The 18405-nt window shown below is 37.0% G+C and overlaps 1 protein-coding gene across 2 annotated transcripts; it reads left to right on the top strand.

Annotated features, from left to right (window-relative positions):
• Positions 1-1745: 1745 nt before the first annotated feature.
• On the top strand, positions 1746-12309 carry LOC132055838 (protein DELETION OF SUV3 SUPPRESSOR 1(I)-like). Of its 2 annotated transcripts, none has more exons than XM_059447834.1 (3): positions 1746-1827; positions 1990-2092; positions 12047-12309. In XM_059447834.1, the coding sequence occupies exons 2-3, from the start codon at positions 1999-2001 to the stop codon at positions 12175-12177; spliced, it is 225 nt and encodes a 74-aa protein (XP_059303817.1). In that variant the 5' UTR covers positions 1746-1827; positions 1990-1998; the 3' UTR covers positions 12178-12309. The 2 variants fall into 2 exon arrangements, with proteins under 2 accessions (XP_059303817.1, XP_059303818.1); XM_059447835.1 differs by having other exon boundaries at positions 1797-1817.
• The last annotated feature ends 6096 nt before the right edge of the window (positions 12310-18405 follow it).

Genomic DNA, 18405 nt, shown 5'->3' with positions numbered 1-18405 from the left:
CTGGGGCATGAATCATGACTAGTGGGAAAATTGTAAATAGGGTGAACATAATTTTTTTGGTAATATATAGACGTTGATTCCCCTTGACATAAGTGAAGATTATAATTTAATGGGAAAAGAGGTTCAAAAATTTCTTGAGGCTAGGTTCAAATTTTAAGTGTGACATTTGGTTTCGCCAGCAAGACAACAATCTGCTTCTAAAATACTTGCTAGTATAGGAGAGTAATGTCTGTACGATGGTAGTTTATGTTTTTCTTCCATATACAGCGGATAGATATTTCTTGTGTAGACGCGGTTGATTTGACATATAACGGTACTTATTGCCCGTCGATGGTTAGTTGAGACAGAAATGAGGGTTGATATATGACCACAAAAACAAAATATCCACAAGTGAGACTAGTATTTACGCGTCTAAGCTTTTGGTTTTTGATGGAGAACTTTAATGTGATAATACATCAACACTGGCTGATTTTTGACTAACCTTGCTTTTGATTTTGCAGCTATAACTAGTTTTGCAGCATTCTCTGAACTACCTAGTGCAGGAAGGAGAATATTAAATCTAGACAAGCTCCAGGTTCCTAATCTTGAATCCATCTATGATGTGCCCAATAGTGACTAATACTAGCGGGTGTTTGGATTGGCTTATTTTAAATGTTTTTTGGTTTTTAAGTTCTTTTTCTATTTTTTATAGTGTTTGAAAGAGATAAAAAATGCTTTAAGCATTTATTTTTGGGTCAAAAAATAATATAAAAATAAGTCTAAAGTCAAAAGTTGGTATTGCTAACATATGACTTTTGCTTATAAACTATTTTAAAAACCCAATCCCAACACCCTCCTACTCAAGTTCTGCTTTCGTTCCAAGCAATCTGGAATTGGTTTTATAAGGTCTTTGCAACCATTTTCCTATATTCGAACCAATTAATCTTATTATTGAACTTTTGTGTCCCAGAATAAAATTAAGAGCCATTAGAAGCTAAGAAGTTTTATGAATATCACATTTATCTTTAGATTGATGTTCAAACATGTAAACAAACTAAAGAAAAATATTAATGTGAGTGCAATAACTAATGGCAATTATGAGCCTTAACCAATCTTGTGTACTTCCACATAAATCTTTTTACTGTTTGTCTTTTGGCTAAATTTGCATTCTTGATGATTGATGACAGACTCGAAGTCTCTCGGGAACATTTTCCTCCATATGAATGTTAGTACGTTTTTATTCAATTATTTTTAACTTTGAACACCTTCAATTCGTAACATGTGTGAAGTGGGTCGAGTCATTTTAGGCGATACTTTTTCATTTCATTATTTATATATGCTACTCACATCATTTGTTTGATACAAACATTTTTAATTTTGTTTGATTTGATCTATCTTATCGGACATATTGGAAATCTAATGCAAAGAAAATTGGAAATTATAATTAAAAAAACACAAAAAAAATCTTCAAACTTGTCTTTGATCAAAATTGATGCTTATAAAAATTATATACAATTTTCAAGTACTTCCATGTTTGGTTAGATGATCAGATCAACCTTAATCCAGCCAAATAATATTATTTACCAAAATGAAACGAATTGCAAAAAAACAAAAGTTTGGTGCATGGAGGGGGCAAAATGCATATAAACAAAAATAGGAGGAATAAAGTGAAAAGAAGTAGGAACCTTTTCCACACATACAAACGACGCCGTCTAAGGGTTGCCTCCAGCCCCTAGAGAAACCTCACAGTTGCCTTTATAAAGTTTTCTTCACTCCAGAAAATTCTAGATTCCAATCTAACCCTGACAACAAGTAAAATCTTTGTTCTTAAAATCTCTCCTTATCTCTGTAAGTTTAATTTACGAAGTCCTTTCAATTTCCAGTTTCCAGTTAGAATTTGTGTACGCACTCATGTTCTTCGTTGAACGAAGCTAGGGTTTTACCATCCTTATATGCTTTCTTCGAGTTATTTGTTTATTTATAGTTTATTGTTTTGTTTTCGTATTGTAGGAATTGGCAATGGCGACTGAACAACCAAAGCCAACGGCTGAAGACGTGAAGATGGATCTATTCGAAGATGACGACGAATTTGAGGAGTTTGCAATTGATCAAGGTGAATAAGCATCAAATCGTTAATTCTGCTCTTTTATTTATCCTTATATTTAAGTGTTGTATTTTCCGAATTAATTAAACTAAAGAAGTAACTGTTGAAATTCTAGAGAGGAGTTAATTGTATTATTTAAGTGGTGATTTCTGCAAAATATGAGGTGGTAATGTATGATGCTACCTGCACTTTAAATCAGGAAGGAGTTGAAATTTAAATAAGGTTAGAATTCCCTTGATATCTACTTCTAAAGCTGTATTGTTGCTGTTGCTTTTGAGTTCCATGTGGTTTATTTTCAATTTCGATACCTCAAAATGTCTAGTGTAACTTTTGTTGATATAAGTTTAGTCTTTTCTTCTTTCTTTTTTTGTTGCTTAAACCATTGAATACCATCTCCAGTCAAGCCAAATTTATTCAAACTTTGTTATTTACTGGTTGTTTCTCCTTCTAGATATACAAGTCAAATGAAATCAGAATGTCTCCAGCCCTAGTGAATTAGGTCATGTTTATTGTGAATTGAATACTTACATTTTAACTTTTGAACTGAAAGGAGTGAGGAGAAGTACGAGTAATTTTTTCTATGCTAGTCGATTTGATTTTACTGAGTTGATGAATACAGCACATTGATTAAGGCGGTCTGTTTTTAGATTAGATGTCATATAGACTTTGATATACTATCAAAATTGCTTGTGGTTCATATAAAGCTGTAGACAAGACCAAACCCTCTCAAACAGTTACACTTTGCTCAATTATGGTTTATCCTATCCATGTAGGCATGTACAAGCCTCCACTACTTGTTTATTGACCCAACTAGCAAGTGAGAAAGCACGCAGTTGGTATTCATTTAGACTTACCAAATAACAAACTTTTATTGCCCGGCCATATTATATTAGAACTGTAGTTATTTTTTTTTTTTTTTGATGAAATAAGTGGTATATTAATAACAAGGCATCCAGGGGATGCGAGATTTACAAAAGTAGGAAAGTCAGCTCTAGAAAAGGCAAAAATAAAACCTATCATAAAGCTAGAGAGCTGACAAAATCCAAGAATTGGTCAGGGTCATACAAAGGGGTATGGTTAACCCAACTAAAAAGTAAGACTAGGCATCTGCCTTTAAAAATGGAGCTGTTAGTTGCGATGCCATCAAAACATCTTTGGTTCCTTTCTGTCCATAAACCCCACACAACAACAGCGGGAACCATAGACCAGATTCTTCTGATGGACTTCTCAACTTTCCAATTGCCCCAACTTACAAAAACTTGCCTGAGACTATTCGGCAAAACCCACTGGAGACCAAAAAGGGAGAAGAACATTGACCAAATGTCTCTAGCAATCGGGCAGTGCAAAAAAAGGTGGTTGACAGTTTCAAGCCTGTTCAAACACATGTAGCATCTGTTAACTGTATTGAAGCCTTTCCTGTTAAGATTATCTATAGTGGAACAAGAGTTGTTCAAAGCTATCCAGCAGAAAGCACTGATCTTGGGGGGCAATTTGACCTTCCATATCAGCTTCCATGGCCACTGGTCAATCAGAATTTTGTTGGAATTCAAGAGCTGATAATTAGCCTTTACTGAGTATGATCCATCCATGCTAGTGCCCCATTTGAGCATGTCATTTCTCAGTGGGTTAACAACACTGGAATGCAATCTTCCCAGAAGCGCTGCAAGTTCATCAAATTCCCAATCATTCAGGTTCCTTCTCAAGTTGGGGCACCAAGTATGCCCCTCCCAGTTTTGAGAGACAGTAGAGTTAGGATTAGAGGCAATGGAAAAAATCATAGGATAGAGCTCCTTCAAGGGATTCTGCCCTAGCCAGTTGTCTTCCCAGAAGCGAATGCGGTTCCCATTGCCTACATGTAAAGATGAGTTAGAAGAAAAAACAGTCCACAACTTCCTAATTTCTTTCCACAATCCGCAGCCGTGAGGTGATCTGCTGAGATTAGAAACCCAATGGCTATCATTTCCATATTTAGCCTGGACCACTTCCTTCCACAATCCCATATTCTCTTGGTTGTACCTCCAATGCCATTTCATAAGCATGCTTTTATTATGGAGTGCCAAATCCTTCACTCCTAGCCCACCAAGAGATTTTGGGATGGTGACCTTGTCCCAATTCACCAAATGAAGTTTGTGGTTCTCATCTTTGTCATCCCATAAGACTAAGCACCTAAGCCTGTCAAGCTGCTTCAAGACTTCACCTGGTACGGGAAATAAGGACATGAAATAAGTTGGGATGCTGTCCAATACACTGTTGATCAGTGTAATTCTGCCTCCAAGAGAGAGATATTGTTGTTGCCAAGAGGCCAATCTTTTTTCAAATTTTTCAATCACCCCATTCCAAGCTTCAACAGACTTGTAGCTAGCACCCAAAGGAAGTCCCAGATAGGTAGTTGGGAGGGTCCCTGTACTGCAACACATTATCTCGGCCAGATCTTCCAAACCATTAACCATATTCACCGGATAGATTACACTCTTAGACATATTGATGTGAAGTCCAGATATAGCCTCAAAGATCATTAAGGTAATATTAAGATGTTGAACCTGAGTCCTCTCAGCACCACAAAATATAAGGGTATCATCAGCAAATAGTAGGTGGGAGATAGAGATTGATTGACCAATCCTGTTGCCCACATCAAATCCCTTCAACCAGTGAAATTCTTTTGCCTTGTCAAGCATCCTGCTAAGTCCCTCCATTGCTATGATAAAAAGGAAAGGGGACAGAGGATCCCCTTGCCTTATTCCTCTCTTGGGAGAAAAAAATCCAACTGGACTCCTGTTAATAAGAACAGAGTATTTAACAGTAGAAAAGGAGAACCTGATCCATCTGATCCACCTGTCTCCAAATCCCATTTGCCTCAAAATAGAGATTAGGTATTTCCAGTTAAGTTTGTCAAAAGCCTTTTCTATGTCCAGTTTAAAGAGCAGACCAGGAACACCACTTTTTAGTCTCCAATCTAATACTTCATTGGCAATAAGGGAAGCATCAGTTATCTGTCTACCTTTTATGAATGCATTTTGATAGCCTGAGACCAACTTCCATATTACCCTTTTGAGTCTTTCAGAGAGCACTTTAGCCACTATCTTGTACACACTGCCTATCAAGCTGATGGGTCTGAAGTCCTTTAGTTCAATTGCCCCTTTCCTTTTAGGGATAAGGGCTATGAATGAGGCATTAAAGGATTTCACAATATGACAGTTGGTGTGGAAATGGTTGAAGGTGTTCATGACATCCTGCTTGATAGTGGACCAGCAATTCTTAAAAAAAGCCACAGTAAATCCATCTGGTCCAGGACTCTTATCTGGAGCACAAGAGTTGATAGCATTGAGGACTTCTTCTTCTTCAAATGAACATTCTAAGGTTTCTTTGTCTACATTGTCAAGACAATTCAAACCTTCAAAATCAGCGGTAGGCCTCCATTCTTCATTCTCAGAGTATAGTTCTTGGTAGAAGTCCAAGATCACTTGCTTAATATGTTCTTTATCCTCAATAATGTCATCAGCCACTTGCAGCCTGTCGATACAGTTGTACCTCCTATGAGAATTGGCAATTCTCTGAAAGTACTTAGTATTTCTATCCCCTTCCTTCAGCCACAAGCATCTAGATTTCTGCCTCCATGAGATTTCCTCAGCCTTGGCTAGTTGTTGAAGTTCCAATTTTAGTGTCAAGGATTTGTTGGTCTCGTCTTGAGTCAACACTCTATTTTCAGCAACTTGATCCAACATTTGCAGCTCCTCCAAAGCCTTGTTGATCTTAGTGTTGACGCTACCGAATACTTCCTTGTTCCAAGTGACCAGGTCCTTTTTAAGCATTCTGAGCTTCTGAGAGAGCACAAAATCTGAGGATCCAGTCACTTCATACCCCTGTCACCACTGTTTCACCAGATCACCAAAGCCTTCATGTTGTAACCACATGTTCTCGAACTTAAAGTAGGAAGGTTCAGATGTCCAATCCCCACATTCTAGAGCTATAGGGCAATGATCAGAGACAACTTTGGGTAGAGCTTTTTGAGAGATAACCCCAAAGTGATCACTCCATTCAGAAGAGACAAGAAACCTATCAATTCTGGAGGCTTGAAGAAAATCGGCATTCCTGGTCCAAGTGTAGAATGCCCCTTGAAGAGGAAGGTCAATCAGTCCCATATCTTGAATGAAATCAGAGAAAACACTCATTGCCCTGGATCTCCTGATGCAATTGTATCTTTCATTCTCGAATCTACAAACATTGAAGTCCCCACCAACCACCCAACCTTCATCCCATAATCCTCTAACATCAGCCAGTTCCTCCCATAATTCAGCCCTCTCCCAATTAGTGTGGGGTCCATAAACGCCAGTAAAGCAAAACCTAAAATTAGAATGCACCCCTTCCAACATAGTTGTGATAGTAAACTGACCTTGTTGGGAGTCAAGACAGTTCCATTGTCTCTTGTCCCATATAATAATTACGCCTCCTCTAGTACCACAAGCCCTCAATTCAGCCCAACCAACCCATCTGGAACCCCAAATTTGTGTGATAGTAGCCACTGGACAGCCATCTGTTTTGGTCTCTTGCAAGCACAAAATGTCTGGTTTCCATTTTTGCATAAGAGCCCTGATAGTACTCCTTTTGCTCATATCGTTGAGCCCCCTCACGTTCCAGCTAATAAGTTTTAATTTCATTCAGAGAAAGCTTTTGAAACCTGCCCCTAGCTGATCCTTCCCTTTTTCATAAGTAACAGTGCATTCCATATTCCTAGCCTCTCTTACCCCTTTCTTGGCAGAGCTCCTTCCCCCATTCTTCTTTGCTTTTTGTAGCATTAATTGAGCTTGTCTTCTCTGTACCATCCTGAGAATCATATCGAACATCTTGTGCTCGAATCCAGCCAAATTAACTCCAAAGGCTTTGCAAGCCTTAGTCATAAACAGCTTGGTCCAGTGAGAAGTCTCGATTACCGTAGGTGTGTTGATTAAACAATTCCCATTATTTAACCCATCATGCAGAACTAACGAGTGTGTCTCGCTGCCAGAGAAGGAAGAGATTTCAAAATCCATGGAGTTGTCAATAGGATAGTCGTTTAGCAATGTCGGAATAGAGTAGAGAGGGGGATCGGCTTCATCATCTGCGTCCTCTGCTCCGAATTTCTCTGTATTTTGATCAGAAAGGGCTACCACAGCCTTTTCAATGGTGGGGTCGTTAATGAAACTTCTGGGATAATGTTGAATTTGGGCTGGCCCTTTTGCTTTCCAACTCTTTATCTGTCTGGGCTTTGCTCTTGATTTGGGCCTTTTCCTTTTGGGCTTGCTGCTATTGTTGTTATAATAATAATAGGGGTGGTCCCTGTTAAGGGAGTTAGAAATATTGACTTCACAGTTGACCACTTGTTGGGCTGAATCAAATAAAGATCCGGCCCACTGACAGTTTTTGGAATTCAAAATTTGAACAGGCTCATCCCCTTCTTTGGACCGAAGGTCCATGGACCAAAGGTTATTAGGGTAAGTTCTTTTGTCTCTTCCAGCCATACTCCGATTAGCAACAACTTTCGAGGGGCTATCCATGATAATGGAAAGTTCAAAGGAGCAATCCCCAGACGGAAGTTCCGGTTTGCGAGATCCGAATCCTTAACAAGGATACGAGCCCATAGGAGATTGCTTCTTTTCTTGGTATCCTCGTCAGCATCGACATATCCACCGCATTTACCGCCAATGAACCTAAGGCTTTCCTCAGACCATTCATGCAAAGGGATTCCAAAGACCCTTATCCATTTTCTCCCCTGCTCTTCTGCCACCTTATTGTTCCTCAAGACCGGCGACCACCAGTCGAGTGAGAGCCTTCTCCCATTGTAGAACCAGTCGCCAATCTTGACCCGCTCAGCCTCTTGTCTCGATGGCAGTTCGAAAAGGAAGAGGTTGTGAGCAAGAGCTGAGACCTTCAACCCAGCTGTCATCGACCAGCGACTATAGAACCATTTCTGGATAACATCCAGTGTCGGATTAGCACTAAAAGAGTCATTGAAAGTCCCCACCAAACATCGGCTCAGAATGTGTTTGTTTCCGCTCTCCGAAGTGGACTGACCATTCATGACAGGCCAAGATTGGATGCTAGCAGCTTGAGTGTAGGATATCTCCGGTGAAACAAACCTTTGCAATACCGGCTTTGACTTGCCCAGAAATTTGAGCACCTTTTCAGCAAAATCGCACCAGCCTGCATTATAATCCTTTTCTGGAAGGATGATTGCGGTTTTCCTTGCCCCATTCCATTTCTCGATTCGAGTGAATCGCCCATAAATATTGTAATTTTGGTACACCCTATGTAATATGTTTTGCTGCTTTCTTCCCCATCTTCTATATAAATTCCCCGCCCCTTTTGATGCTTGCTTCAAAGAGTCACATACCCATCGAAGGTTGCTTTCATCAAGCTTAATCTTGCTAACAAAACGATTGCTTTTCTCTGTAATAAGGAACCATCGGAATTGCCCTTCACTGATGTCTAAAATCTCAAAAGATTTTTCTCCTGATGGGAAAATCAGCCTATCCCCCATCCCAAAAGATGGCTGAACCTAGGAGAGGCCTCGCCGGAGAGAGAGAGAGTAACGGCGAGAGGCAGACTCGATGCTAGAGAGGAGAGAGAAGATAAGAAAAGGCTGGGTTATTTCGGAATAGTCTAGGGAGGAGAGAGAAAAGAAGAGAGGAGGCTGGGTCATGTCGGAACAGTGGTTGCTACTGTCGGCGTGAAGGTTTGAGGAGAGAGAGTGCCGGAAAAGGTTATTTTAGGTACAACCTCGATTTTAGTGCCTGGGAGCATTTTTCTCCTAGAACTGTAGTTATTCCTCAAGAAGAAAACTGTCACCATTCCTTTACCAGCCTATCTTGCATGGAGTCATGGACATTGGTTTAGGTATATGTTATTGCCGTGCATCTAAAGGTCGGATTCGTTTTACCTAAACTTAGGATTGGGAGACATGGATTGATGTAGTAGTGCTGGTGCTAATTTATGACTAATAAATGTATAGTATAGTATGCATATACATTTCAATAATTAAATTGAAATGAATTTGAACTGTAACAAATTTAATTCAGTTCTTTTTAAGTACTAAATTTTAATTTCATATGTATATCATACAATAGTAAAAATTTTCAGATGTACATATGTGTGTGTTTATATACAGCAAGTAAAAATATATAAAGATGTATAAATTGAAGAAACCAAAAATCCAGCCACCAGTAAGTCTCGACCGTAGCTGTAGTCAACACATCCCAGGTAAGTTGACCAGATACGGTGCATATCCCACACCCACGCTCAAATCTTGTTGGATTGACACGGGTGTTGCGGGAGGCTTTTAAGAATTAGTGTGACATTATTATTGATAACTATTGCACAATAATAAGTGACACTAGTTTATAACGTAGTTGCATGTTTATATTACCTCTGTTCAAGATCTTTGCTGATATCAGAGTAAAATGGAGCAAACCCTCTTTTCCAATAAATTATTTAACGATTTTCTTCATGAGGGTCAGGTTGACTAATTCTCCGTCTCTAATCTCTATTGATCAACTTATTCTGAAAAATACAAACCATGTGTGATATGTTAAGGAGACTTTTGTTAAGATACCATCAAATGTATAAGTTAAGCTTGAATAGTATTTGATGGTCAAACAAGAACGTTATTGATTCTTCAAATTGAAGGTTGCTGAAAGATTCCTATCAGCCAAAGTTGCTAAAAGAAAACCGAATAGAAGGAATAATATTTTTTAAGGCCTCATTTGTTTTCATTAAGATTAAGACGTCTGAATCTGAATGCACATCTAAATGATTAAGATGTTATCTCTAGATCTGAACACTGAATGGTTAAGACTATTTGTTTTTCAACATCTGAATCATAATGTATTTATTTAAACATAATAAATATAAAATTCAAATAAAAAAGTAACTAAATATAAAAAATAAATAAAATTTAATAAAATAAAAATACTATTTGATAAAAAAAATTAAACATTTATATTTGCTAGTAATGATGGAGATGTTTATAGTGGTGGTGGGTGGTGGGTTAGGTTTTGGGGGGTGGGGTAGAAGGTGGTGGGAGGCTTGTGGGGGTGGTGGTGGGGCAGGTGGTGGTGGTGCGGCAAATGTCCGGGGGTGGTGGTGGTAGTTGGAGGAGGCGGGGGTTGGAGTAAGGTAGGTGGGGGGTGAGGGGTGGGTAAGTGAGGTTGGGGTGGTGTTGGTGGTGGTGGTGGTGGTAAGTGGGGGGGGGGGTAGGGTTGGGTGTAGGTAGTGGAGGGTTTGGGTGCGTGGTGGTGGGGTGGATAGGGCGAGGGTGGGTTTATAGGGTGGGGGTAGTGGTTAGGGTAGGTAGGGTTGGGGTGGTGGTGGGAAGAAGGGGGTGGGGGAGGGGTGGAGCTGGTGGTAAAAATTATCATACAAAATACCTCTTAATGATATTAAGACTTTGTTCAAAATCTTAATGATTAAGACCCATTCAGATCAAATAAGTGCTTAGATCTTAATGTAAACAAATGCACTTAATGGCATAAGACCTGAACCATTCAGATTCAGACCTCCATTAAGTGCAAACAAATGAGGCCTAAGTAAGTTTGAGCAACTTGTGCATTTTCTTTTGGAGCTCTATCACGTCACGTGGAGCTCTTTCGTAGACATTTATTATTAATGGGGGACGAGACGCAGAAAGGGTCAGAAATATTACGCCACCACAGGAATTAACATGATCTGCTAAGGGGAAAGCTTGGTTCAAAAGGAATTTGGTTTGATAAATGGGATACATATAACAATTAAAAAAAGGGATCCATATATCGATCTTTCTATTAAATCCATATATGGATTTTATTTTACCTCAATCTATTGAGTCAGGTAACTAGCAAGATACTGAGAGGAAATAATAGAAAGATCTGTGGATGAAGAGAGTATTTTGCATGTAATTATATCTCTTGGATAGGAACCTAAGTAGTGTTTGGAGGAGCTAACTTTTAAGGTTTAATGTTGAAGGGGGTCCTAGAGATAGATGGTTTTGGTTGGGGCCTATCTTGATGATTAATGAGTTTGATCTCACCTTTAATATGCTCATTTTTATTTTGTCCAATTAAAAATGCTATGGAAGGTTTCTCTTCTTTTAGATGTCTGAAGTCATTGCTTGCAAGTGTTATTCTCCTGATGAAGTAAGAAACTTTTTATTATAAAGAGAAAAACACTAAAAATATGCTGTGATATACAGTTGCTTGCAAGTGTTTGTAAGACTCCTTTGGTTGAACAATATATTGACAAATGCTTGTGTTTTCTATAAGAAAAAAATGCTCATGTAAAATTAATGAGGTAATGAATCTGGAAGGGAAAATTGCTTTGTCATTATAAATCAAGTTATTTTGCTCTGCTTTCCTCAAAGGTTGCACTAGAACTTTGGCAACATTCTCCTTAACGAGACCTATCTTTGAGGATGCCTGACAATTTTTTATTTAAATTAACAAATTCAAAAGTGGTCCCGACGGAACTTTTTCTGAACCACTGCATGGAGCAACATCTGCTAACAATTAAACCAGAATACAATCCGATAAGCATGCTATGTCATTTTCCATGGTTTCATTTGAGAGTCAAGTAGCTTATTAAGTTAAAGAGTCTTTAACCGTGTTTCCCATATTCTTCCATGTTGAATAAATAGATGCCTTCTAAGATTGATCGTAGCACGTCTTAGATATTAGTAGTATTTTGTGGTCACATTTGAGTCTTGATAACTGATAACCAACGTCGGTGTTTGAACTTTTCTATCGGCTTCTCAATTCAGGAATAGAGTTTTACCCATTTTTATCCTTTTTGCGTGCCCTTGAAAAACAAAGGGTCCTATGTTTTCCTTTTCCCGTTGATGTATTTGTTGGAAAATTTACTATTCTGGGTGGACTCTAGGACTACTTTGCTGTTATTTTTCTGCTGAGATTTCGTAGTAACATCTCTCATGACTTTCATATATAAATATAAAATCATCAGAGTGGGAGGACAAAGAGGAAGGAAAAGAAGTAACCCAACAATGGGAAGATGATTGGGATGATGATGATGTCAACGATGACTTCTCTCTGCAGCTCAGAAAGGAATTGGAAAGCAACACTGAGAAGAAATGAGCTGCATTTGCATATGAACTCTTTTTCTTCGCAACATTGGACCATGTTATTTCTATTCTGGGTTCAGATGTTTCCATATGTTTGTACTCTTTATTTTACTGATGAAACTTAGCTTTCACCTTTTTGTTGACAGTACGAGACTTACGGCACACAAACATAAATTTAGTTTGAGCAGAAAAAAGTTAGTGGGATTTCGTCTACCTCTTAAGTCTGATTGGTTTTCCAATACTGGAGAATGTATTTATTGTATATACCCGTTGGAGGATTAGGTTTGGAGAGAACTAGAATGCCAAAATTGTACACTGGACAGTGGTTGAGCCAACAGCTTCCACCCATCGTAAGTAGGTTAATACATATGCCCATAGTTGAAGGAGTTCCCTGAATGGCTTCCATTCAGGTGGTTTGTGATGTAAGGCCATTTGCTGGAATTCATTGCCTATATTGATCTTTGATTGGGAATGACCGAGTTCTTGAAAAATGTGATAATCAAAAAAAGAAAAGGAGTGAGGTTAGGGCGTTGTAAGAAGGAACTCCAAGGAAAGTGTGAATATTTTCCATGTTTTATCTTATTTTTTCTTGTGGGAACCCAATTATAGGGTGTATAGGTATTCATACCTTTATGTGCCCGTCCGTTCCTTTCCTTCTTGTTAGGACGGAAAATGAAGGGAAATTAATTTGAGAGGAAGAGGCAGGAACATGGTACGGCTGGTAAAAAAATTGCTTGGCTGCTGCAGCTTAGGTAATTTGATAGTGCCCCAGAGATTCCTGTATGTTGGTGAATAACAAGACTTAAAGCATTTACCTTGTTGGCAATGCAATAGGTTCTAGCTCCACCCTTGTCGTTTGGTCTTATGTTCTAGGGCTGAATTGTCACTTGGCTGCTTGGGAGCAGCTTCTAATGGTTTGTGCCGTTCTGGTATCCACTATGTTGATCGAGGGTAGATTAGAAGCATACCTTGTTAGCACTTGGTTCTATGTTTGGAGGCCGTATTAGATAATAGATACCATATCGAATAACTGGGCGTTCAGTATTTTATCAGCATATTAGCAACATAGCATAGTACACCGTATAAATCCATGTCGAGGGATAGACGGCATTAACGGCATTAATGATGTGTGTGGGGCTGCGTCATAAAAATCCTTAGGGGTCGTTTGGTGCATGGTATAAGCTAGAATATCTCAGCACTAATTTTTTATATCATGTTTGGTAGAAGGCAGGGATAAATTTATACCTTGTACCAAACAAGGTATAAAATGCATCCCATCCCAAGAGATGGGATATCCCTTCTTATCCCACTTATACTGGGATTATTTTATACCATCTTTTAGATAGTATAAAATAATCCCAATAGATGGGATAAATTAGTCCCGGAATTATAATCCCGGGATAATTTTGCCTACCTACCAAACGACCCCTTACAGTTGGAAAAAGAAGTGACTAAGTTGCAAATAAAAAATCAGACAAGAGATTAAAAAAAATGATTTTCTTCTATTCAAATTGTAAGTAGTCCTAGAATACCATTTCCTTGTACTTTAGCGCCCGAATACGTCTTATTGTAATAAAAATCGTTATAGCGGTCAACTATAATCTGTATTTGTAATTTTACCTCATTCGTGTAAGATTCTAATCTATTGTGATAATCTGCCCTCGCATTATTCAACTTACTGGATAGAGAACTCTAGCTACGGTTGTCAGAGCGGAAATTTTCGCTAGGGATAGTTATTTAGTACATGTCTTTTTTTATTTCTCTCGCAATTTATGGACTTTTTAGATTACGGTCTAAAAATTTATTCTAAGCGAATTGCAAATTTTATGAGAAAATGTAAGATCACGTATAAAATTTTATAGATGTTAGACGATAGTCAAATGTTTTATCAGTTTAAAAAACTATATTTACTAATATTTAAAAACAGGGACAAAATTCTAAAAGAAGCCGAAGATATGTTTTTCTTTGCTCATTACGAATATTTTTAGTTTTATGATCTTTTTATAAAAGATTTTCATCTTTTACATACAAGAGATTAGGAAAAAAAAACATAAGAGATCTGGAAAAGATTATTTTCTTTTATTTAAATTGTAGAGGGCAAGAGATTTCATTTTTTCAAATGAAGTTGCATTTGTTTGAATCAGCCTCGCATGAGCAGACACAAACTCGACCTATCCCTCCCAAGTTCCGTCCTTATTAGTTTTGGACAATGCCATAATGTTACTAACTTCTCCCGCCAATTGTGCGATTCTAATTGATGTTAGCGTCCTTTTCTTCGATTTGGTTTGAGTGGAGGAATCGAAGCATTACTTTTCTACTATATAGAAATGAGAATGTTGGGGTTTTGTCGTCCTCATAAACTTGCATCCTCATTGAAAGCTTGACTTGTGTGGTCCAACTTTTAGATTTATTGTCCCATTTTATTTTACTCTTGAGTTAATTTCATATTGTTTCAATTGACACCATGTAATTTTGTAAATAACAACAACTTTCGAGACATGTTTTAAGGCTCATATTACAACCTCCAATTCCTCTTGTGCTACATATTTCTTTTTAAAGTTTTTCTCAATAATGACACGTGATAACTTTACCTCAATTTATGTGATACTTTTTATTTATCGAGAGTCCATTTCATTTTATTTTAAGTTAAACTGCAACTCTTATCATATCAATATGATCAATAAATACGTTTTAAAATGTTGGTCAAAGTTCACATAGATTAAATCTTGAAAATCGGAAAGTACCATATAAATTGGGACAAAAGAAGTACGTTGCATCATGTATGAGATTTTTTGGGTAGTTTAATCAAACCGAAATTGCATATTAATCTAAAATCTTCCTTAATATCTTTTGAAAAATTATTAAAAGTGTCATCACAACTTTTACTCCATTTCTGATGATCCCACTAACAAACGCCAAATATTTTTTTATACAGAAAATAATATCAATATTAAAAACTAATAGTTATTAGCTAAGTTTCACTTTTCTTGGATACATAATTTTGGGTGGTATCATGAAAACGTGCTGTTATTTTTTAATAATTGAGAATAACTATTTGTAAATATTACTCCCTCTGTTCCAATTTATGTGGCACCATTTCATTTTAGTTTGTCCCAAAAAGAATGTCACGTTTGATATTTAGAAAGAATTTAACTTTAAAGTTCCTCTTTTAGTCTTAATGAAATGATTTTTAGCCACATAAATATGTAAAGTTTGTTTTAGACCACACATTTTAAAAGTACTCCTTTTTTTTTAAATTTTGTGTCAAGTTAAATAGTGTCACATAAATTGAGACAGGGGAGTAAGTTATAGTAAACGTTATGGAATTGCATTCAATATAGGTTTACTTTTTCAGTTAAAGAAAAGAGTATCATTTATTTTGCTAAGGTCCTTTCTACTTCGTCCTTTTGGGCTTTTTGTCATTAGTGTATTGTTGACACTGTAGTAGCTTTATTGTGGATTTACGAATTGCCCTTCTTTTGGGTAGTCTTTAAATTTTGCTTCTCATATTTGAAATCTTTAAATTTTGCCCTTCGGCTAAAACTCATGGGTTCCTGGTTCAAACTCTCACACAGTTAAAATTTTAAAAAAAATTCGCAAGGGTAGTTTAAATTTCGCTATGCCCCCACCGGCATACACTTGTGAAGGAATTACCAAAGTTATGTCGGACCCGACATACTTATGCCTTATGGGCAGACTTGGCATAAGTATGCGGGTCCGACATAACTTTGGTAATTCCTTCACAAGTTTATGTCGGGTCCGGCATAAAAGTTTGCCCCTTAAAAGTATGCCCCCACCGGCATAAACTTGTTAAGGAATTACCAAAGTTATGTCGGACCCGGTATACTTATGCCAAGTCTGCCCATAGGGCATGAATATGCCGGGTCCGGCATAAATTTGGTAATTCCTTAACAAGAGTATGTCGAGTCCGGCATACACGCGACCCAAACCTTGCCTTGCAATTTTTTTTTTAATTTATGCTTGAGCGGGGGTTCAAACTCAGAACCTCATGATTTTTGTGTGAACGCTCGTAGTTGCAATGCGAATGGCAAAAATTAAAGACAAAGAATATGAGGGCATAGTTTAAAGACCACAAATATGAGGGGCAAAATTTAAAGACCACCCCAAAAGAAGGGCAATCCGCGCAAAAAAATGATTTCTTCTTATCCCTAACTAGATTACTCTTTCGTTCTTTTTAATTGTTTTTATTATTAATTTTTTTCGCTTGTTTATTTTAATAAATCAAGGAAAATTTATTATTTTTCTATATTACTCTTATCATTAAATAAAAAGCATAAAATAATAATAGTAAAACTTAGATTTCAAAGCATAATTAATAAGAGTAATTTAGTAAGACGAATCCCGAATAAATAGTTTTTTAAGAAAAATGTCAAGTCAACACAAGACAATAAAAAAGAATGGAGGGAACATATTTTTACATTATTTGTCAATATATATTTTAGTAAAAGATTTGTAACTCAGGAGCTACAATTTCGTTATCTATCGGAGCGTTTATTAGGTCTTACTAATTAGTACTTCGTATTTGTTTTCTCTACTTGTTTTAAACATCCAAATTTTACTTCTTTAGTGAACTCACATGCACTTGTACTGATTTGTCCTAGAACTATTTGCAGATATAGTATTAATTTTCTTTTACTCTATTAATGTACTTGAACTATTATTTCTACATATCCTTATGATATTAGATTAATTTGTGTAAAGGCTCTAAAATTATTTATAAATATTATAGTATAAACTTGAAATCAATGAAAATTTTGTTGCGTTAGATGAATTTATAAGATGAAAATATGGGTCTTTTCTAATACAATTGAAAATAAATTATATTATTAAAATTCTAAATGAATTCAAGATAGACATAAAATGAGTTTGAAGTAGAAATGTTAAAGGAATTAAATGAAGTTTTGCTTAAGAAGAGAATTTGTAAATAAATGATAAGCTTCATATGTAGACTCTTGCTAACTGATATATCGTTTTGTTGCACATTCTGCATGTATATGTCTGTCACTTCTCCGCTATTAACAAATCATAGTATTGTTTACCCCGAAATCGGATAAGTCAATTGAATTTGTAAGCGGGTATAGGATATGTGCTTGGGTCTTGATATATACGGAATAAAGAAAATGTATATATGAGGGTTCTTCGATGAAGTGGCTAGTGATGGCGACTCGTTTGAGAATATGAGTGTTTATGAGCAATGTAGAACAATTGGTAGATAGAATGCAATATAAACTTGAGCAGGACGGCCTTGGCCGAATCAGAATTTAAGAGAAAGATTGTATATATAAGCTACTCTATTACAAGTGTTCTTAGAAAGCATGAAGGAGCCAACCCCCACAAAGGAGGGGGATGCCCCATATTTATAGTGTTGCCTCCACGCTTCGTACAATGTGAACTAATAATAATAACAAGGACGGCTACGAACGGATTTGGTGGGATTGACCGGCGGCGCCGTCTGACACACGCATGGTTGGTGGTTGACCATGACAGGACGCTACTGACGCGTGGCTTACGTGCAACGGCTATTCGGACCAACGGTCGCTCGGAACAACAGCTATACGGGACAACGGCCACGGACTCTCGGAGCAGCGGACTTGGCCGTTTCGATATCGGAGGAGAGAGGCTCGTTTTACTCCGATACGGACCCTTCCCCCGAAAGGACCAAAGAACATCAAGATATTCCTACTCCTTCTCTTTCTCCGGTTTGGACCATATCCGGTTTTAACCGTATACAAGTATCTTTACTTATGTGATTTTTAAAATTATGTTAGCATTTCTTGAATATCAAAATATCTTTCTATGATAAGTTGGTTGGCCAATTTATGCTGATTTAATTCACAAATATTAAGCAAAGTTAATCCTATATATAGTCAAACTCAATTTGAGTTATTGAAGTGTATACTCTAAAAAACTTTCATTAAAATAAAAAGAAGAAGTGTTTTTATATCATGCATTTATTTGAAAACGAAAAGAAAATCTAGAATAAGAAAATTGTTCTTCTTTAACTCTCAAATTATGATTTTATTTTTAAGAATTTACAGAAAATATTGAATTATTTTTCAATAATTTGATGCCAAAAAGAACAGACCGGAAAGGATTACAAATTTAATTTTTAATATCAAGCCCGGGCCAAATTAAAGAAACCATTATAGGAGAAAGTACAAATGGAGTGAAATAATTTCAGATCTATAATACAATATGATAAAACGTTGCCTACCATATC

Source organism: Lycium ferocissimum, chromosome 5, assembly GCF_029784015.1.
Source record: "Lycium ferocissimum isolate CSIRO_LF1 chromosome 5, AGI_CSIRO_Lferr_CH_V1, whole genome shotgun sequence".
Taxonomy (NCBI): Eukaryota; Viridiplantae; Streptophyta; class Magnoliopsida; order Solanales; family Solanaceae; genus Lycium; species Lycium ferocissimum.
The sequence above is the reverse complement of the archived record's forward strand: the minus strand, read 5'-3'. Positions and strand labels throughout refer to the sequence as shown.

Excerpts from the sequence above, each read along its gene's own strand:
- LOC132055838 (XM_059447834.1), top strand. The coding sequence starts at position 1,999 with ATGGCGACTGAACAACCAAAGCCAACGGCTGAAGACGTGAAGATGGAT. Across the intron at positions 2,093-12,046 it reads GGAGTTTGCAATTGATCAAG|AGTGGGAGGACAAAGAGGAA; the intron begins GTGAATAAGCAT and ends TAAAATCATCAG.